This window comes from Caretta caretta, chromosome 1, assembly GCF_965140235.1.
Source record: "Caretta caretta isolate rCarCar2 chromosome 1, rCarCar1.hap1, whole genome shotgun sequence".
Taxonomy (NCBI): Eukaryota; Metazoa; Chordata; order Testudines; family Cheloniidae; genus Caretta; species Caretta caretta.
Window position 1 is genome coordinate 303,475,383 of NC_134206.1, and position 23,546 is coordinate 303,498,928.

General features: G+C 40.7%; 1 protein-coding gene across 7 annotated transcripts in view; it reads right to left on the reverse strand.

Moving 5' to 3' along the window:
* DOCK4 (dedicator of cytokinesis 4) overlaps nt 1-23,546 on the reverse strand; it is a 414,714-nt gene that overhangs the window by 68,662 nt on the left and 322,506 nt on the right. For all 7 annotated transcript variants that reach the window (XM_048836082.2, XM_048836079.2, XM_048836080.2 and 4 more), the window contains 4 exons: nt 23,214-23,308; nt 7,427-7,502; nt 5,496-5,596; nt 3,821-3,879 (listed from right to left, as the gene is read on the reverse strand). In XM_048836082.2, coding sequence (XP_048692039.1) covers nt 3,821-3,879; nt 5,496-5,596; nt 7,427-7,502; nt 23,214-23,308 — 331 coding nt within the window. The remainder of the gene's footprint in view (nt 1-3,820; nt 3,880-5,495; nt 5,597-7,426; nt 7,503-23,213; nt 23,309-23,546) is intronic.

The window sequence follows — 23,546 nt, forward strand, 5'->3', positions numbered from 1 at the left end:
GAACCTCATCAGATGTCTTTTGGCCCAATCCTCTAATTTGTCTAGGTCCCTCTGTATCCTAGTCCTACCCTCCAGCTTATCTACCACTCCTCCCAGTTTAGTGTCATCTGCAAACTTGCTGAGGGTGCAATCCACACCATCCTCCAGATCATTTATGAAGATATTGAACAAAACCGGCCCCAGGACTGACCCTTGGGCACTCTGCTTGATACCGGCTGCCAACCAGACATGGAGCCATTGATCACTACCAGTTGAGCCTGACAATCTAGCCAACTTTCTATCCACCTTATAGTCCATCCAGCCCATACTTCTTTAACTTGCTGGCAAGAATACTGTGGGAGACCGTATCAAAAGCTCTGCTAAAGTCAAGGAACAACATGTCCACTGCTTTCCCCTCATCCACAGAGCCAGTTATCTCGTCATAGAAGGCAATTAGATTAGTCAGGCATGACTTGCCCTTGGTGAATCCATGCTGACTGTTCCTGACCAATTTGCTCTCCTCTAAGTGCTTCAGAATTGATTCCTTGAGGATCTGCTCCTTGATTTTTCCAGGGACTGAGGTGAGGCTGACTGGCCTGTAGTTCCCAGGAACCTCCTTCTTCCCTTTTTTAAAGATGGGAATGGCTATTTTGACTTTATTCTGACCTTCTGTAGTCATAATGTCTTATATATGGATCTCAGGAACCCTAGTGTGAGGCATCACTGGTGTAATGGGGTAATCCTCTTGGATACAGGCACTGACTTCTATTTGTGCTGGTGGGTGCTCCTCTCCATCCCTCCCCCCATGCGAGTGGTGGTGGGGCCTCAGGGAGGAACAGGCTGAGTGGGGTCAGGGCCTAATGGTGGAATGGAGGTGGAACAGTTGGGGGGGACTATGGTCCAGGTGCTGGCATCGATAAAATATTAATCCAGCCCTGTGGCTGCTGAGCACCCCCTATTTTTTTTCAGTGGGTGCTTGAGCCCTGGAGCACCCTATGCTCATGGAGGGGAGTACCATTGGTCCCGAGGTTGGTCAGTCTCTCTTGTAGGAGTGGGAAGGTGCCCATGATTTTTTGAAGCCTGTGTCAGGGATGAATTCCTATCTTGACAAGGGCTGTGAAGTTCTCCAGCTGATCCCACATTCATCAGCAAAGAATGAAGCCTCTACGTCAATGCATGTGGTGCCATCAGTACCGGCGGTCTAACTATGTCCCAGCAAGTCACTGATACTGTGAGTGGCAAACTGATGATGTGTTGACCTCTCTGGGTAGGACTGGATCCGACACCACTGGCAATTCTGGGTTTGCAGAGATGGTAAGGTCCTCCAGGATAATGTATCTACCCCCGATGGAGGATAATGGATAGTATTCCTGTCCCTTGGTGGTACCAGATGTGCCTGATTACTTACATCATCTTTCAGTACCAATGACTCCTTTTCTCTGCAAGTTGGTACCACTGGTGTTCTTCTGAAAGAACTGGATTTGAGATAACCCACAGCCATCTTGTGGACTGAGCCACCATAAGCTGGAAGTGAGGACACCACCTAATGAGAAAGAATTTGGCCTTGCTTAGGCGACGAAAACTTCCGCACAGCTGCAGTGTTACTAACAAGGATTGCTGACCTTGGTCTGGGTGCTTGTGTCTAAGTTTCTTGCAAGAGCTGATTTCTTGATAAGTAGAAACTATGAGGTTTTTTTCTGTTACTAGAGAAACAGCTCGTGAGGGGTTACTTTGAGTTATGCTTTGTTTTGAGTTACCTATAAAAAGATAAGTTAGAGAGTGTACTTTGGATAAGTTTGGATTTTCTATGAGTAAGAAGATACTGCCATTAATCTCTCCAATGGATAGGAGGAAGGCTGGCCACTAGAAATCTGCTGTTGATGTCACTCAATACCATCTCAGACTTTGGGGAACTATGGGGGGGGGGAAGAGGCGGATCTGACAGGCTGGGGTTGGACTGAGGTCTCATTGAACAATCCATGATGAAGCCTGGAATCTTGGAAGTCTGAATTCATGGGATTAATGGGTTTGTTGAGGAAAGGATTGTGATATGTTACACTTTGAGGGGATATAAGCTTCCCTGAGACAGAGGCCCAGTGGCAGGCCACGCAGATCTTGAATCTGAATTTTTTCAAGTGTTTTTATTTCTATACCTTGATCACCTTGATCAACTGGTCTTTCAGCCCTCGTATAGATTGCACTGATCACAACACGTCTTCCATTCATATTTAGAAACAATAATAGGAAAAATACACTAGAAATGACATACAATAAATACAGGTCACGGTGGCTCAATCCTCAAGCTGAGCTCAGTGCACGTCAGTGGACGGGGTATAAGTTACATAATGCCAACTTTCCAACCTCTGCAATCCAACATACATCCCAGCTAATTTCCCTGTGAGATGTGCCACAGTCTGAGGATCAGTTGGAGTGCTGAGCTTACTGGCTTGACCCTTTCCAAGCCCTGCCATGCTCCTTAAACTTACAAGTAGGAGCGGGTGGAATAAAGATAGCCTTCCTGGATGGAGCTGATGCTCCTCTGTTCACTAGTCTGTGATCCTAGCTGCGAGGCCACTGGCATACAGTTGTACATGGTGGAACAGAAAGAGATGGGTCTCCAGTTGCTGGGGTCATCTCACTCATCTTTCTTGTAGATGAGCACCATCATAGTTTTCTTCCAGGAGCTGGGAACATGGTGGAACTGTTTGCATTTGTTGAAAATGGCAGTTAATACCAGGCAACTGGGGTCTCGTTTTTTCAGGAAGTTGCAGTGAATGCCATCTTTTCCTGGAGCTGTGTTTTTGGTCTTTGTAAGTCTGGTCATTACTTCCTGTGATGTGAAGTCTTCTTCCTGGCCCCCTGCAGAGTCAATCTGGGGTAAAGGATGAATGTACCCTGGACGCTGTGTGTCGTTCTGAGCTACACAGTCAAACACAGCCTTGAAGTATGAGAACAGTCTCTCAGTTGGGATTGCACAGTAAGATGAGGGCCCGTCAAGGATGTCTCTTAGAGTCTTGGGGCCATTTGACTGGTAGAGCTCCTGGATCCTGCTGCTGGATTGTAGTGGCAACTGATGTTCCTTCTCCTGGCTTCTCTGATGTTGTTGTTATGGCTCCACACAGGAGTTCTGTGAGCAGTCGGTGTGTTCTCCTGAGTTACCTTCCTCCCAGATACTTTACCTGTCAGTGGGTATTTTTGACTTACAAGTCATGGGAAGATGATGGTTTTGAGAAAGTATTAGCTTTAATTAATAAACAAGAGTGCCCAAATTACTGGGATGGACAGATGAGGAATACACACTTACTTACAGGTAAGAATTTTTGTATGTACAAATGTAACCCCATTGTCAAAAAACAAAATCTATCATTTAGATTTTTCTTATCTTTCAGAATCTTGGAAAACAACAGTTTCCCATAGAGGAAAGAAGGCATCACAATGATGATAATTATTTGATTTGAGCATTATGTTCATTCTCAGTTTTTCCAAGAAGTAAACAGAATTGGAGCTAGTGGCCAACATTTGTATCCAAAGCATTAGGTGAGTTTCAATCAAGGGGATTGGTGTATGTCAAATAAACTACTTTCATCAAAGGATCTGAAAACACTTTGCAAATCCAAACAATTAATTCAACTTCTTAACATTTTTAAAAAAAATTAGAATGGTTTTCCAGGAGGATAAACCAACAAACAAAAAGGTAGTGCCTTGCCCAGATAAACTGGCAGAACCAGTAATATAATGCAGGAGTCTTAACTAAAATTCATTACAAATTTTGTTCAACTTTTTTGTGCTACTTTGTTTCACTGTTAATCTTTATTGAGGAGATTTTTTTTTAATTCCTTACCTAAATTTTGCCACATGCTGAAGATTTCACATCCCATTGTTACCCGCATGTCACCATATCTGTGAAATATTTAAAAAAAACCAACATTTAAGCAGAACATTATTTAGGAAATAATTTTACAAGCTCATACTATAATTTAGGCTCCTGTGTAGCAAGGTGAACTGTGAGATTTCCACACAGTAATGATTTTTCCCAAGTTTAGGATGGATGTAGTACACAGAAAAGGAAAAAGGAAGTTTGCTAATGTCCAATACGTATCTAATCAAATGGCTTGTTTCATAAAGAAACATTAATTTCCACATATTGTTAGTGCAAGCTCCCTAAAGGTACAAACAGGAACAATGATACAACAAAGTAGTGATACCAATCTATGTTCTTAATATGCCTCAGATTTTTTCCTTCCTCTTCTGCCTCAGATAACTAATAATTTTATTTTATCCTGTGATGTTTTTTTCTGGACACCCAGAACTATAAGGCACTCTGTGTCTCAGCAAGCGTGAACTTCACTGGAAATAGACAGGGTGACAGCCACCGTAGTCTAACTCATCAGCAAATTCCTTGAGATTCTGCCAGCCTAAACCTTGATTTACAAGTAACAATCACTCAACCCAGTTTCTGAGAGATGTCTCTCTACAGTGTCCAGTCCCTCTTACTGTGACTCACAGACATGATAAAGTTCACTGCCTCCAAACAGACAGAGCACACACTAGTCTGTTAGTGTTAAAGACTCATACTTTACTTTAATACTCAGTACTGAGCTGGTTTTGTAATAAAACAAGAATAAGTTTTTTAATAAAGAACAGAGATATAAGTGATGCTAAGCAAAAGTAAAAGTGACAGATATGGTTACAAACAAAACAAAACCCACTTTCTAGTGTCTAAAGCTTAAAGTACAATCCTGGTCTCAGGCAAATCTTTCATATATAGTCAGCTCCCATAAACTTCAACCCACATGGCTGAAGGAACCACCTTCCACAGTTTCCAGGAGCTCTGACTCTTTTGTCATTTAAGTGATGGATAACTAAAATGTCTTTTAGCTCCCTTTATATTACCCTAAAACCACTATCTATTCTTCTAGAGCCAGGAAGGCCTCCTGGGGTGCAGACTCTCTGCACTGCTCATTAGCTTGATGGCTTTGTTTAACTTATATGTAAATGTACTTTCATTTTCCCCAGCCTGTAATAGAGCCAGTCAGTCAGGAGAATCCACATTCCTTTGTCTAGGGCAAGCTTGATTTATGCACTGCCTCCCAAACACATTTTAAGAACATATTTTCAGCACACACGTAATTCTTTATACACAACCCATATATACATCACACAAATGATTTTCAAATCCAGCCTTCTGCCAGTTTACATATGATACCTAACAAAACATCTTTTAAATATGTTATCACAACAGTGTGTTTGGGGCAGTGAGTGCGTCAGGCCTGATATGAGCTACACTATAGTGGGCCCTCAGCCAGTGGGCATTGAGGGGCTCTTAGGGTCAACAATTTTATTCTTGGGGCATTGTGAATTCACACAGGACTTGATCCAAAGCCCATTAAAGTGAGCAAAAAGACTCATCTACTTCATCGGGTTTTGGATCAGGTCCATATGCTGCATAAAGCCTGTTTTTAAACAACATAATTGTTTGATCTGCAGTAATTTTATGGAACCTGACTGGTACTTACTTTTCCAACACTTTTTTCTTCTTGGAAGGTGTGAACATCTCCAGTTGCAGACATAATTGGTTTATAAAAATGACAGCAAGGTAAAAGTAGGAATCCCAGATCTACAATAAACACAAGGTATTTGGTTATTTTCCATTTCTCAGCACTAACATTTTATGTCCACTCTAGATGCAATTTTTCAGTTGTACCTCTTGTCTTACTCTTCATTAGTAGAGCTGGTTACAATATTTTTGATTAAATGTTTTTTCAACCAAATATTCTGTTTTGTTGATGCTGAAATGTTTTGCGGAGACATCCTAATTTTGACGATATTTTTGGCGGGAAGGTTTCTGGGGTCCATGGTGGACTCTCCAGTCACAGAGACAAAGAGAACTGAATTTAAAACCTGATGATTTTGATCTGAAAACAGAAATTTTGACACAATTCTGTTCTGCAAAAACTTTCAAAAGAATTTAGTTTTCTCTAAGTGGAATGGACAGCTCTACTCATTACTGACACAACTTGCAAGCATCAATAGCTACAGTGTCTCAGCAAGGCAAAGATGAAGTAAAGCAAGGTAATATAGTTTGTTAGCATACTGCCCCATAACTGATTTCCATGCAAATGGCTCTGGGAGGATCAGCTGCTGAAACTTCTGTGAAGTAAAGATTTCTTAATGAAATGACATTTTTAAATATTAGCAATTCTAGGCCAGTGATTTTCAAACATTTGTACTGGTGATCCCTTTCATATAGCAAACCTCTGAGTGCAACCCCCCCCATCAATTAAAAACACTTTTAAATATATTTAACACCATTATAAATGCTGGAGGCAAAGCAGGGTTTGGGAGTGGAGGCTGACAGCTCGCCACGCCCCACATAATAACCCTCGTGACCCCCTGAGACGTCCCGACCCTCAGTTTGAGAACCCCTGCTCTAGGCCAAATTATAGCTGCTTTAATGTAGGTATGCAGGAGAGGAAAATAGGTGCAGGAGACAGCAATAACTGCTAAATAAGCCCGGGGAACAGTCAGTTAGCAGTTAATGATGTGGGCTTTAGCTCCTGCACATTCGCAGAGCTACACAAGGGAGCACTGGCTACATAGTTTCATAGTATCAAGTACTTCAGGCCAACATTCTCTCCAATGACTCCAGAGGCATAGCATGGACCTAGATTTTCAGAGATGCTGAGCCTCCACCACTGTACTTGAAATCACTGGCAGCATTGGGTGCTCAGCACCCCTGAAAATCAGACCATCTGCCTTATAACATGGCACAGCTAGAATAATACCTCCAACCACCACCGACTGGACTGTATGGTCACTTTCCCTCTCCCCTATGAGTAAACCTTTTAGGAGCCATCACTGAGCCTTTTGTTTTTAATCCCCTGAATATCATTCTATAACTGAGATTTAACACTCTGGCTATGGGTTATTACAGATACCACAGCTCACTGAACACAGGCTAATATCTTTAACAATATCCAGCATGACATGTCATAGCATTATAATTTTAACAGTACATGCCATATTAATTGTTCTTGAGAGAATTTAAAAAAAATCTAAAGCCATATTTTTGGTAAATATGCCAGGGAATAAGTAATAAAGTTCATTTTATTTTCTGAGAATCTTAAAATACGAGCAGAACAGAAAATATTTTCTGTAATCAAGAAACCTTGATCCAAAAAATATGACAGAAGCGCACTCTAAAGACTTAAAACCAGAAGTCAAACAAAAAGAATCCCAAGTACAAAACACATATCTATATAATTTTTAAACCAATCTCATGAGTTTTGAACAGCTGAGATTGGTAACACCGCAGGCATTCTAACAGCTCAGAAATTAGAGATAAATTTAATCCAAAGAGTAACAACGCAAAATCAAAAGAGCCACAGATTGACAAATTTTTGCACTACTTATGTCAACAAAGATATAATTTGGGGGAGCGCATTACCTTATAATCAAAGTTTTCATTTAGGAAGTTCTTACGAAGGGCATCCGAAAGATATAGGACTGTTGTAATAATAACACTGGTAACAGAAAAAGAAGTGTTACCTTTCATTAATTGGAAAAATGTGACTTCGATTCTTTAAGTACTAGGTCATTTTTCAATAAACTAAAGCAAGGTACCATGTGTAAACTAGAGTAAATACTACATTCTAAGCATATATGAATAATTGGATACCAATACAATCTGTCGCCAGAAAATACATATGGCAAGAAACAAATTGATGACAATATGTATAGTGCAGCTGTATGGACTGTGCTTGTGAAAACAGCTGTGGCAAGATAAAATTAACAGGAAAAATACATACCACATTATTGTGCAACCCAAACCACATAGATATATTATAATCTACATTGGTCCTATCAATGATTATGTATGCAATGAGCACAACTTGTTCTAAACATTCTTTTCAGTGTGTGCATGAAAGAATATTTAATATTGCACCAATTGCAAACATTATTTGCTGACAGAACAGACACAACACAGGCAGTAGTAGTGTAAATCACTGCAATGCAAATCTGCATCAAAAATACCTGAAGGAAGTACATCTATGGCTCTCTGTTTGGACCGCCAACAAGAGTGCAGTGATACTGCGATAATGATATTTTACCATATTGATACTTACCTTGAGGATATTAATCTATTCTATCTGGATTGAGATAGCCAAACTCCTTTCACATTATTTATCATTAGTACTCAGATGTTAGAAACTTTTGGCCACTCCAGTGCTAACCTGGCTTGAATGAAGAGGCGACAGAGACAAAAGTGCAGGTTTTGAACTCTATGAAGATGGAACATATTCCGGGACCATCTGAATACATACTGTTTGAATGAATCAAGATTTAGCTGACACCTGCTGTCCCTCTGTCACAATGCATCTCACTACACTGGGCTGCAGTGCTTTGTTCTCATTTGTAATCACACACAGTTTGTGAACTAACTGCAAAAGACATGAAAAATTGAAACTGAAGTAGTGCAAATACATAGCATATGTAAAAGGCCCTTAAATGGGGTATCTGATTAAACAGTGATACAGTTCTAAAAAAAATAATACTTAGTATTTGGGATAGAGCATTTTTCATCTTCAGAGAACTTAAAAATATATTGGATCATTAATCCACCATCACCTATTAAAGATAGATAAATATTAGTGTCCATTTTTTAGAGATGGGGAACCTGAAGCACAGAACTTCAGTGACTTGCCCAAGATCACAGAAGGAGTCAGTGTAAAAGCTGGGACTCCTGAATTCCTCGGTACCAATCCTGCGCTCTGACCATGAGACTATCCTTTATAGGAACCTAGAGGGCAAAGAGACTCAGCAGGCCCTTTCCTGCACTCTCCATATGGGCTATTGGCATTCATGGCTCTTCTTGGCTGGTGGCCTCATACGCAGTGCAATGTGGTAATGCATTGGGTTGTTTTGCAATGTTGTATCTGCTAAACCAAGCTCTTCATGTTAGAGTTTGACAAAGCAAAGTGACACACAGATGCTCATACATTTCCACCCAAAATATTTACCCAGCCTCTCTCTATAATTATCAATTTTTCTTCGTGCCCTTATTGGTGGATTTAAGGTCTTGGAATAAGACATTTTTCTCTAAGTATAGCTCAGAACTTCACTGGTTACAGAATTTGGGTTTCAATTCCTAACTTGCAAACTGGTCCTCCAATAATGCCAACCCCTTTTTTTCAATCTGTGAAGTGGCTGAATATCTGGAATGAATAAAATCATAGATCTCTTTTGGAACACTATCTTTGGTTCTCAAATTTCACTAGTTTTATGTGAACTTCTAATCACCATATTTATTTATTTTCTCAATAACTGTACTGCATCCTGGCTTCTTATTTGTCCAGATATCATTCCATGTTTGTCATTCATCTGTGTAGCTCATCCAAATTCCCCTCCAGTGGAGTAATCTCTGTATTACTTTGGAAGAGAATGTTAAAGAGCCTGTTAATGGATGAAGAAAATGGTGCTTAACCATCAGAGGTCAGAGCAGAAGCATCGAGGGGAAAAAAGCCAAACCTGCCATTTTTGTATTTGCACACTATTCAATTTTACAGATGTTTCACCAGCTGGGAAGAAAGAAGTTTTGAGAGAAAGAGGATATTCCACTGGATGAAATGATTAAAATAATTAAGCTTGGGTAACTATACCTATGTATTAATTACTATTATTATTATTTGCATTACCATAATGTTAGAAGCCCTAGTTAATGTAACAGAACCCCACTGTGCTAGGTGCTGTACAAACACTGAGCAAAAAGACCAGTTCTACACTAAAGAGCTTACAATGTAAGTAAAATTTCAGCTTCTAGGAAATTCTTAAATCCAAAATAATAAATCCTTGAAAAATGTGATTTAAAAGGAAACTATAATTTAGTCACAGTGCCACAAAGAATGCAAGTACATTGCTATGTCTATACTACATATATGTATTTATATCAGAAAGAATTATTTTTCTCTACATCACTTGTCAGCAGACTTTTAATACACATTCGAGAAGAATTTTAAAATGCCATTTCAAAGATTTTTTGCTAAGATTTCCTGAGAGAGCAGAATGGTAATAATGCAAATATTTGTTGCGATAGCTGACATCTCACTTGTTTACATGATAAACCAATGATACCATGTGCATTCTCAGTGGTTGATGAAAGGTGTGTCTATGAATAGCCTGTATGTGTATATCAACATGGAACTAGATAAAAATCATTCAGCTGAGTGGAGTACATGAAGATGAAACCATAGAATCTTAGATATGTAGGGCTGGAAGGGAACTTGAGATGTCATCTAGTCTATCCCCCTGAGCTGAGACAGGACCACATATACCTAGACTATCCCTGACAGGCGTTTGTCTAACTTGTTTTTAAAAGCCTCCAATGATGGAGATTTCACAACCTTGTACGACACGCCTGTTAATACACCCCAGAATTATATTAGCTTTTTTTTTGAAACTGCATCACGTTGTTGACTCAGATTCAATTTGTGATCTACTATAAACCTCAGCTTCTTTTCAGTAATACTACCGCTTAGCTAGTTATCCCCCATTTTGTAGTTGGCATTTGATTTTTCTTTCCTAGTGGAGTACTTTGCACTTGTCGGTATTGAATTTTGTCTTGTTGATTTCAGCTCGATGCTCCAATTTGTCAAGGTTGTTTTGAATTAGCAAAGCTTTTGATACGGTCTCCCACAGTGTTTTTGCCAGCAAGTTAAAGTAGTATGGGTTGGATGAATGGACTATAAGGTGGACAGAAAACTGGCTAGATGGTTGGGCTCAACGGGTAGTGATCAATGGCTCCATGTCTAGTAGGCAGCTGGTATCAAGCGGAGTGCCCAAAGGGTCAGTCCTGGGGCCGGTTTTGTTCAATATCTTCATAAATGATCTGGAGGATGGCACGGTTTGCACCCTCAGCAAGTTTGCTGATGACACTAACTGGGAGGAGAGGTAGATATGCTGGAGGGGAGAGATAGGATACAGAGGGCCCTAGACAAATTAGAGGATTGGGCCAAAAGAAATCTGATGAGGTTCAACAAGGACAAGTGCAGAGTCCTGCACTTAGGACAGAAGAATCCCATGCACCGCTACAGACTAGGGACCAAATGGCTAGGCAGCAGTTCTGCAGAAAAGGACCTAGGGGTTACAGTGGACGAGAAGCTGGATATGAGTCAATAGTGAGTCTTTGTTGCCAAGAAGGCCAATGGCATTTTGGGATGTATACGTAGGGGCACTGCCAGCAGATCGAGGGACGTGATTGTTCCCCTCTATTCGACATTGGTGAGGCCTCATCTGGAGTACTGTGTCCAGTTTTGGGCCCCACACTACAAGAAGGATGTGGAAAAATTGGAAAGCGTCCAGCAGACGGCAACAAAAATGATTAGGGGACTGGAACACATGACTTATGAGGAGAGGCTGAGGGAACTGGGATTGTTTAGTCTGTGGAAGAGAAGAATGAGGGGGGATTTGATAGCTGCTTTCAACTACCTGAAAGGGGGTTCCAAAGAGGATGGATCTAGACTGTTCTGAGTGGTAGTAGATGACAGAACGAGGAGTAATGGTGTAAAGTTGTAGTGGAGGAGGTTTAGGTTGGATATTCAGAAAAACTTTTTCACTAGGAGGGTGGTGAAGCACTGGAATGCGTTACCTAGGGAGGTGGTGGAATCTCCTTCCTTTGAGGTTTTTAAGGTCAGGAATCTCCTTCCTTTTGAGCTTTTTGACAAAGCTCTGGCTGAGATGCTTTAGTTGGGGATTGGTCCTGCTTTGAGCAGGGGGTTGGACTAGATGACCTCCTGAGGTCCCTTCCAACCCTGTTATTCTATGATTCTATGAATATTAAAGGCCCAACTGCAAACTATCCCAATGCAAAGGAAAGATAGGGAGAATAAGAAGAGGCCAGCATGGCTCCATTGGGAGATTTCAGTTAGGGGTGCAGAAGTAAGGATGGCATGGTATGTCAGCAGCCACCACTCTCTGGCTGCCCAGCTCTGAAGGCAACAATGCAGAAGTAAGGGTGGCATGGTATGATATTGCCACCCTTACTTCTGCGCTGCTGCTGCTGGGGAACTGCCTTCAGAACTGGGCACCTGGCCACCAGCCGCTGCTCTCCAGCCATCACTCTCTGGCCACCCACTTCTGAAGACAGCACAGAAGTAAGGGAGGCCTCCCTAAAGTAACCACTGCTAACTATTCTCTAAGTAAGGTTTGCAACCAGTTTTGTACCCACTTTCTAGTAATTTCATCTAGACCACACTTCCCTAGTTTGCTTACAAGAATGTCATATGAGACTGTATGAAAAGCCTTACTAAAGTCAAGATAGATCACATCTATAACTAAGGAGACCAGATAGCAGGTGTAAAAAATCAGGATGGTCCTGATTATATCAGGACATCTGGTCACTCTATCTACAATTTCTACGCATCCACTAGGCCAGTAACCCTGTCACTGAAGGAAATTAGGTTGGTTTGTCATGATTTATTCTTAATAAATGCATATTGGCTATTACTTATTAATCTATTATCCTCTACGTGCTTAAGAAGTGATTGTTTAATAATTAGTGCCAGTATCTTTCCAGGTATCAAAGTTAGGCTGGCTGGTCGAGAAATTCCCCAGGTCCTATTTGTTCCCCTTTTCAAGATATGTAATATGTTTTCCCTTCTCCAATCCTCTCGGACCTCACCTGTCCTCCATATTTCCTTGAAGATAACTGTTAACGGTTCTGAAATTGCTTTAGCTAGTTCCTGAAGTAACCAAGGATGTGAATTTCATCAGGCCCTGCCAACTCAAATATATCTAACTTTCCTAAATAGTCTTTAGCCTGCTCTTTCCCTATTTTGGCTTGCCTTCCTTTCCCCTCATTGTTAATATTAATTGTGTTAAGTATTTGGGAACAATTTACCTTTTTAGTAAAGAATGACACAAAAGGGGCATTAAACACCTCAGTTTTCTTGACATCATCCATTATGAGCTCTCCTTCCCCTCCAAGTAGGGGGCCTACACTTTTCTTTGTCTTTCTCTTGTTCCTAATATATTTATAGAACCTCTTTTTATTGCCTTTCATGTTCCTTGCTAAGTTTCTGACTCCGACACATTGTTACATGTTCCACTGGAAGGGCCTGTCTACACTTACCGGGGGATCGACGAGTGGCTATCATGGCACTGGCGGTCGATTTAGCGGGTCTTTTGTATCACCAGCCATTGATATGTTCAGAACTGCCAATCATTTTACAAGAAAATACTCCAATTCTCATCCATTGAGTTTTTCCAGACACATATCAAGAACTCTGAACTTCAATTTTACATTATTCTGATGACACTCACAAGTACCCACTTGCATCCACTTTCAAGTACAACTTCTGATTCTCAGTTGGTGCTCTATTATTTCAAAATGAAATGCAAGTACAGAAATCCTCAACAGAGAAAACCTTCCTTTGCATGGAAAAAAATTACATTCTTGCAGACCCATGTATATATATTTATACACATACATGCTACAAAATTAGAACTGTGGAGAAGTATTTCATATATTTGTGTAAGCCATATTGTTATATTACAAAACATACTTTTATGAAGAATTTATTGTACATCTCTCGGATTACAGCACCATAGCCTACGTGAGCTAGCAGGATAATCTTAAGTGGCCATAATGAAGAAACTAATACTAATTTGACACGTTCCTTTCTTGCATATCATCATGGCATTCTAGAATGTGCTGTCCAGATCCGTAAGGGGTTGTTTCAACACTTGCCATGCAGTATTGAGTGCTTTACATTGCTTTTGCTGATGTAACTCCCAGCTTGCCTTTTGTGCTGTTTACTCGTCTTTACTCTTCCCTTTGTTCTATTTCCCTTGCCCAAAATAATCAAACAAAAATTAATATAACTGTAACCTTTTTTTGACTGTTCCCAGCCTTTCACTTGAGAATCACTTAAAACTACTTAGAAGCGTAAAGCTCAGTTAAAATAGCCAGCTGTGTGTAAATCCTGTCAACTACCGCAGTATCACTCTTTGGGGAGCAATCCAGACCAGTGAGGGGTTGTGTCTCCGCTTAACCTTAAGTGCCTCACAATGATTTGCTACTGTTGCTTTCTGCCTGGGACACTCTCAGTCAGCAACAAGCACGTAAGTCACACCCTGAGTGTCTGTGTACTATGCAGCCAGCCCTGGATCAGCAACTCTGACCCCAGCAGTCTGTCCACAGTCCCACATTCCCACTCTGGCTTCCACCGGCCTTGGTTACAACCAGCAAGGTGACTCCAACACACTCCCAGTCCCAAACTCCCTAAACCATGTTCCCTCAAGTGTTCAGCTCCCTCTTAGACCATTCAGAGAAATAATAAGGTTCATTTACTCTGCTAAACACACAAAATGTACAGCTTACCACTTTAATTGGAGTTACCTAACACTTTAATTCAAGAACAGCATTATTGGTTTAAATTAAAAGTAAAACAAGTTTATTAACAAAAGAAAATAGGATTTTAAGTGAGATCAATTTAAAAAATGCTTTCTAGTGACTAAACACTTAACCTAGCAAGATACAGACTTTCTTGAAGATGTTTTTTTTCACCCACAATCTTCCAGAAAAATGGATGAGCTCCGCCCTCTCAGTCAGAATCTCGCCCAGAAGCCAAAAGTGCTAGTTCTTTTGTCTTCTTAAATGGAAGAGATAACTTGGGTTTCTCTGACCCTTTCTTTTATAGTCCAGTGAACCTTTGAAATGGATTTTTCAAGCTGTGAGGAAGGCGACATGGAGTCTGATAGCGAAAGAAGCTTTATACCGTTCTTTTCCCCAACTGGTGTTTTCCCAAATGTAAATTGTTCTGTTTCTTTCAATTTTCTCCCCCTGCTGTCTTGACCTTCCTGTTTATTGTGTATATGTAAATTGAGGTAAACCCACATTCCTCTGTTTAGGACGGACCTATTTAACACCTTTACCTAGGCAAGGCCATCTGGTCTTGAACATGTTCTTGTAATATCATTCAGGAGGAATTCATAACTTTACATATAATGTTGCTACATACATTTTACCGTGATATTGTTGACCAGTGAATTAGTTTTTAAATGATATTTACATGGCATATTCTGTACACAGATTATCACAATTGTGTCTAGTGTGTGAATACCTGGGTTCTTTGGGTCATGTGTATATTCTGCTTTCATTAATGAAAAGAAGGTTTTGTAAAGGCATTACAGTCCTTGCCATATTAAGTTCAGAGTAAACCAAGAGAGTCTTCTAAAAGTTAATGTGTACAGTTGTCAAATGATATATCTGGGATCTTAATATACATAAAAAACAGAATATACCAAAGCTTGTTTCACAGAGCACCTGCTTAACTAAAAATATGAACTTCCATTGCCATATTTCGTAAGTCCTGAAGACATACTAAAAAATAGCCCATTGGGTTTTAAGAGACAGATGCCTAGCATTTCTAACATTTAGGAAACTGCTGAAAGAACCCACATTGGTTAATAACATATAGACAAATGAGACTTCTGCAAATTAACTAACCTTTTAAATGAAAGCGACTTGTTTATCAGGAGTGGAAAGATGAATACACAATTATATCATACTATACCTGAATATTATTTAAATATAAAATCTCTGCTTAACGTGTAACAGAAACCTCACTTTATTGTCAAGAAATATTGTCCTTCACCGCTAATGAAACATGACAGTTCTGGAATTCAGGCAAGGCTGTTCAATGCCCTGGAAAGATGCCAACCAGCTGAATCATCCAGACAAGGGAAATTATTCTAACCTAAGGATTATTTAATTAAATGAATAATACGGTGTTATTTCTAGTTTTTGACAGACAGTACAAACTTGCCATCTATTAACATCATTCATATAGTATGGCATTCATGTCGCAGAATTTTGGATTCCTCTGTGGAAGTAGATAACACATTTAGGAGTCCTTCAACCACATGGTCTTCCATTGCAGTTTATGATTAGAAGCATTGCTAAAATGGCACTTAGTTTCAGTTAACTTAGGTAGTAAACAGATGATATACTGAAGAATAGAAACATGAAGATAATATTTTCCATTATGAAGAATAAAACACACTTGTAATAGCAACATTCTTGCCAATAATGCTTAGGAGCTATAAGTGATTACCCTGTTTTGTTGCATATATAATTATGGAGTCTTGATTTATCTATTATAGATTAATGTCTGAGTAGTTATATAAATTATACAGAACAAGACAGTATCAAATGAGAGCTTTTATTGTATTCCATTGTTTAGTCATTAGAAGTGACAGACATAAGAGACAAGATCTTTTCCATGTCCCCATTTCTGTCCCATGACATTTGAAAAATATTTATTTCTCCTATTTTTATATTATTTCTCTTTTTGTTTGCAACTTTCTCAGTTTCTTAAATTTTGAAAGAGTTCACTCATATTTTGTGTCACCTATTCTCAAAGTTAAAATATGTCAGCAATTCTGGTAGTGCACATTTGGCAATTTTGCAAAGCTAATCAGTGACATTCGTCAGTGATGGATATTCAAGCACTAAGAATTGTAGTAGCTGTCATAAAAAGGATGCTTGATCATAAATCATCATCTTTGGCTCTGAACACTCCTCCCTAAGCCTCTCTGTTTTTGATTTATAGCAGACAGCATCCAACTAAAGATGACCTTATCTGAAAATACACATCAGATGCCACATTATTACTGACAAGATAGTGAAAAAAGAAAAATCCTACAGGAGCCAGGGCAGTAAAATAATAATATATCCCAATATGGCTCCTTCAGCATCCGAAGACCCAAGAAGCTTTTAATTAATAGAAGTTCTGCATGTGTAAAGAGGAAAAAATAAGTGAAAGACATATATTTGTAATGTGCTATAGCTTCTCTATGTGTACACCTCTCCCCCAGTCTCAGACAATGTGGTTGTACCCCTCTTCCTGAAAATACTAGATACAGTTCAGACTTGACTCTGGGGACAGGAGGGTGAGAAGACAGGACTCCCACCTGTCCCCAGTGGTGATCTGACTGCTGCTGAGGGAGTATCTCTAGGCTATATCTTCCCCGGGTGCTGTTCCTTTTCTCTCCCCCTTTACCTTCCCCCCTCCCACCACAAGCATACATAGCTGAGGGAGGGCCTATCTAGCCTTGGTGCTGCAGCTGCTCCAACTATAATTTCTGTCTGATTGAACTAGGAAGTGCCCCTTCCTCAAGTGATCCTAAGTCCCAATTGCTCATCCCTAGGAAGTTTATAGTCTGGAGCTTTTCTGACCGTGACCACATTCCTTATGTATTGTGCTGTCCTGGATGTATTCCTTAACCTGACGGATTGCTATCCATTGTTAGGATTTGGGGTCCAGTTGTGGCTGATTCTCCCATCACTTGGGCTTCCGATCACCACAAACTGAGGGACTGAATCACTCTGGAGGGTGCCTTCATTTTTCAGGCCCTTTAAGGGTATGTCTACACTGCTACAGAGAAGTGGGTCTACAGCACACTTAGACATACCTGATCGAGATACTTGCTAAAAGGGGCAAGCTCATGCCATTGTGGCCATCTAGGACCTAGAGTACATTCTCCAGCAGGTAGCCTGTACCACTGCATATGCTACCACAGCTACACTGCTAATTTTAGCGACATGACTTGATCAAAGGTAACTCGGGCATGCCCGTAAGTACTGCAGACACACTCCCCAAATGTAAACATGCCCTAAGAGGAAACTCTGAAGTTTTCTCACCCCCACGGAATAATGAGACCAGAAGACCTACAAGCTAAAGATGGATAAAATGACACTCAGAGTCACAATAAGTGTCTGAAGTGAGAGATGAGTGAATCTTGTTGAACCCTTCCTGGAGAAGGAAAATAGAATCTTTGTACTCTAGAACCATGTAGAGTTTCAGGGCTTGTTGCTTAAGGTTTTTCCCTCTGTTTCCAAGTTTTCCTAAAGTCTCTCTGGAGGAGGAATAATTAAAAAAGATGGCAAATTCTATTTAGTTTTGGACAAGTGATATTTGCCTTGGAGTTAGCCAGAGAAAGAGAACGAGCAGGTTGTCTCGTGACAGCGGCCACCACCTTCCTCTCTATTGCTTTAAACATGTTTGGGGAAAGAACCTCTTGTGACTCAGACCCTTGGTGCCAACTCACAGAGGGCATGCACAGGGTTTTACATGTACCCCCTAAGTCGGATACATGAACGTAAAGTGGCATGTAAGGTTCCTAGCAAGAGCTAGTAGCCCACTGGTCATCATAACCATTGTAGAATGTATGTACATATAATATGTAAGGAGTTATCTATCTATACTAAATTTTTTTTAAGGTCTTGGAGTTAAGGCAGATCACTAGGAGGTGACATATCTCAGACATGTTCCTTTCAGGCAGGAGGTAATAGACATTGTCCAAGCAGTTGTGTATCGTATGCCGTACAAGGTATCCTATTTGCACATTAGCCAGAGCCTATATAAAAGACTGCAAAATCTACAAGAGAGAAAACTGAAAGGAATAAACAATACAGCACAGGTGTGTCCTGTATATGAATAAAGACAAAGGACTGGACTGGTATATCTTGGGGGGGCAAAGAAACACACAGAGTCCTTCACCTGGGAATGCCAACTGACAGCATACATGTCTCATGAGAGGGGGATCACAGCCAACCTGGCTGCAAAGTGGTACAAGGATTTTTGGTGAGCATTACTTTATACGACATCAGAGTATACAGTTAACTAAGCTTAGGATCCTGAATAAATGTTAAGATTTTATTTCATATATAATCATTTCATTACAATACTTCTACTTGCTACTACATCAGTCTCTTTGCTTGTTAAATAAACTTATACGCGACTTCACTCTGAACCTATCAAAGTGCTGTGTGTTGAGGGGAGTGGTATCTGAGGTGAAACTGGTAAGCTGAGGTAGACTATTTCTTTAGAAACAGCAGATCTGTGAATTCTGCAAATGTCCAGTGGACCACAGGCTGGATCTCCAGAGAGGCACTCAGGGCTTGAGAGTGGGAGTGTGCCAACAGCTAACTTTCAGAGTGACAGCGAGGGCTGTAGCCCACAGTGGAGTGGTTAGGTTGCCTGGGGCCAGTGAAGTTGGGGACCTGACCCATGAGAGGCTTCCTCACGCTAAGGCGAGGTGGCAGTGAGGAGCCTCACAACTCTAGATTCCCCTGGGAAGCACCACAGCCTCTCACCTGCTTCTCCAGTTTTGGGTTATCAGGATCCAAAACCAAGAGTTTCCCTTCTTCAGGGGAGGAACCACAGTTTGTGGAAGGAAAATTAGGCTCTGGAATGCTTTTAAGCTTTAGTCAGGTGGGTTGGGGGATAGTGGTTTGTTTTTTTGGGGCAATTGGGTTACTTTTCCCTCTGGTGGAGATGGTCATCATTGATGAAGAACCAGCCTCTTTTCTTGTCTGATATTCCCTTTTATGTCTTAGCCTCTTGGCACCACTCTCCAGCCAATATGTAATTGGCAAAGTACAAGGGAACATCCCTTAGAGAGCCCAGATTTTCCTTCTGGAAAGAAGGGAGTCAGAAAAGATGCGAGATTTCTCAATGATTATGCTCTTAAGAACCTGGGCTAGGATCTTGTAGTTCTTCCCATTAGAGGTGAATTGGAATAATGAGTTCAAGAAGAGTCCTTGATCAGTGATAACAGCTGGGTTTGCTGAACTACAGGAGCTAAAGAGGATTGCCCCCACAACTCCAGAGGCATCTCTGTAGTGATCTCATCGACTGTGTGGTGATGTTAGAGCCTTAGAATGTCACCCAACCGCTCAGTACCTTCCCCGACTCAGGATGGTGCTCAGGCTGTGAGCAATTGTGGCTCAGCTACTCTTCTGTGGCTCCTTGCAGGAAGAGAAGTTCTTAGCTTTGGGATTTCCATGGGACCCTGCTCTGCATGACTAAGAAATGGAGAGGAGTTCAGCAGGTGGTTCCAATTAGGAAACCAATACATCTGGGGCTTTTTAACCTAAGCCAGAACAGAGAGCAGGGGCTCACTGCTGCCCTTGAAAGCAGGTATAAAAGATAGGATTGCAATGGATAGGGTTGGAATTCTGAATCTCCACTTTGATTGCCCTGTCAGAGGCACAACAGTGTAAAAGGCCTGGGGAACATCCCCCCAGTTTCACAGACAAACCAGAGCTGCCTCTGGTATTTATAGTGAGAGAGGTGCAGGCCAAAATTACCAGAATGGTGGAAGGTCACGATCCAGAAACCCCTTTATACAGGAATATTTTTCTCTTCACAAATCGCCACATGATATAGCATCAAAGTGAATTTTTATCTCCCTTATTCTCCCTCATGGCATCAATTCCTAGCATAAGCTATTATCATCATTCCAGTATCTATCTTATTTCATGATGGAGCTGGGCACACGGTTCCCACCTAGGCAGTCATCAATGGCATGATGTGAATTCAGTAACAGCAATGCTTGATGCTAACTAGGATAATGGTGGGGCCAATAGCCTTCCTTCAGAGCTGAAAGACTTCACCTTTAGCTGATCTGATCACCGCCAGCCTGGGGAATGAATGTCAAGGTCACTCCTAAATCTCAGTCTTCTACATGTCAGCTGTTGCCAAGCCATCTGCCAACCCAGCTGTTTCTGAAATATGTAACACTTTCTTACACTATGTTCTCGTTTTGAAGGTTCTTCTGTTTTTCTCTCTTTCATGTTTCTCGATTTATTTCCTCAGCATGATTACTCAGATCTACGTTCTCCCTTTCAGACTCATCTTTCTTATATCTCACGAAGAAATAAATGATCACATCCGTTCCTTGCTTATTAGCATTTCTCACTGGAATTTAAATTCAGCAAGATGAGAATTAAATCAGGTGAGAAAAATAAGTGAGGGAAAATGTTTGTCTCCTAAATCACTAGAAAGCTTGACAAATGCTTACACACAGACACATAGTCATTGGACACCAAATATTGCTGAATTGAGCCATAATAGGCAGGGACTGTGTGATGCTCTGTACCCTGGGGGAACACCCAGCACCCCCTTGTTCATCCTTGTAAAATGATTGTGTGGGATCCAATGCAAAGTTTGTTATGTTGGGTGTCTTTGGAAGGCTCATGATGCACTGAGCACGGTTGTTATAGTGATGTTATAGTAATTGTTACAGTAATGTTATAGGTTATAATTTCATGTACATAGTTATGAGGCTGAAAATGTATCCTCATGGCTTAAAGCAAACCCAGGCAAAAACTCTCCAAGAATAGAGAGGCAGTTCACACCTCAACAGGGCAGGTATGGGACAAACCCAGCCCAGCCTCACAGGAACAAAGGATGCTGGTCTACGCAGCAACAAAAGCATCTGTTAGGGGTAGTCTACACTGGCAACACTAAAGCGCTGCCACAGCAGTGCTTTAACGTGGCTTGTGGGGTCGCAGCACAGCACTGGGAGAGAGCTCTCCTGGTGCTCTAAAAAAACCACCTCCACAAGGGGCATAGCTACCAGTGCTAGTGCACTGTTTACACTGGTGCTTTGCAGCGCTGAAACTTGCTGCACTCAGGGGTGTGCTTTTTCGTACCCCGAGCGAGAAAGTTGCAGCGCTGTAAATTGCCAGTGTAGCCAAGCCCTTAGACCCTTCCTTTGGTCAGTTTGGAACTGCGATGAGGTAATGATCACCTGACTCTGAAGAGGGTGGCAAAGCCAAGAGGGAAGAAAGGACATGATAAAAGGGAAAGACATTTGCCATGCTCTCTCTCTCTCACCTACATCTACAGACATCACACCAAGTGACTGAAGCACTGATCAAACGGGAGAGCCTGGCTGAAGAGCAACCAGCCAGCCTGTGGTGAGAAGCATCTAAGTTTGTAAGGACACTAAAAGTGTTCAGATCAGCTTAGAATGCATTTTGCTTTTATTTCATTTGACCAAATCTGATTTGTTATGCTTTGATTTATAATCACTTAAAATCTATCTTTATAGTTAATAAATCTGTTTGTTTATTCTACCTGAAGCAGTGCGTTTCGTTTAAAGCGTGCCAAAGACTCCCCTTGGGAGAACAAGCCAGGTACATATCAATTTCTTTGTTAAACTGACGAACACATATAAGCTTGCAGCATCCAGTGGGCATAACTGGACACTGCAAGATGGAGGTTCCTAGGGTTCTGTCTGGGACCAGAGATATTGGCTAGTGTCATTTGGTTGCACAATCCAAGGAGCAGCTTACATGCCAGGGGCTGTGTGTGAACAGCCCAGCAGTGGGGGTTCTCATAGCAGAGCAGAGTAAGGCTGGCTCCCAGAGTCGAGGATTGGAGTGACCTAGCAGATCACTGGTCCAGATAACACCAGAGGGGAATGTCACAGACTGCTATAATGAGTTTGTACAGCATCACTGGAGCCTACAGGCACTGCCACAATACAAATAAGTAACAATAACAATAATAATGACAGGTTTCAGAGTAGCAGCCCTGTTAGTCTGTCGTCGCAAAAAGAAAAGGAGGACTTGTGGCACCTTAGAGACTAACCAATTTATTTGAGCATAAGCTTTCGTGAGCTCCAGCTCACTTCACAAGATGCAATGGTTTAATTCCTGTCAGGTGTCACCCTTGGGATTATAACAAAATGTTTTGCTGTTTAGTGATCTTGGTGAAATTAGTTTGGTGGTTTCAGTCCAGCTGCCAGTGATCAGTATCCAAATCAGAAAAACTGGCATGCTGTTGTCAGTCTCTTAGGTGCAAGAACAGAATAAGCAAAGAGGTGGCTTCATTTCAGTCTTTGAGGCATATTAGCAGGGCAGTGGATGGAAGCCTATGCTATGACCGCTGTACCTGTACCTGTTTTGTGAACAGAGAAGATCAATTTGGGCACTTTCACAAGTCCTAATTTTTTAAAAATGTTCTTGCAACAGTTTGATTTCCTTTTGGGAACAAGCAGATCTGAATCATTACCAAGTTATTATTTTAATAAACAGTTATTTAGATGAAGTTCTGTAATAATTTGTCATTTGCAACTTGGAAAAGAAAGATAGTAATTATTAACAACTGCCTTTCTGTAAACATATTTAAGAGGGCTCCATGTTATAAAGAGCTGATTACAATTCATTATCAGCAGTATAAAGGATACTAGTTAGGTCATGAATTTGTTATGTGACAATTAATTAACTGAAAGGATCAGGAGAATTATAAAAAATATTTTGTGCTCATCGAATATTGTAAATGGAAATATTTAAAGGAAATTTTGCATATTTATTATATATAGCACACAAGTATATTCACTCCTCCTGAACATTAATTATACTGTATTTAAAAATGTCTTACTTGTTTGCAACCAAACGCATCACAGTCCAGTCTTTTGGAAACATCTCAGGTCGTATGAGTATTCGAAACACAGTAAAAATTTGCAGCAGGAAATCCTAGGGAAGGAAGAGAGGAAACTTCACTCTATCTTTTTGTTAAAAAAAAAGAAAAGGAAAAATGAACTCCAGAAATATTTTCATAACCACGATAAAAGTAATTACAAAGAACAGAACCACAAACATATTGTGACACTTGTTTCCAGGAGTACTTCTTTTCCACACTTTTTATTTGCTTCCCAAGGAAATGTCAATAGATTGTTAACTCACTTTTCCTAAAAATAGGGAAATTGATTTA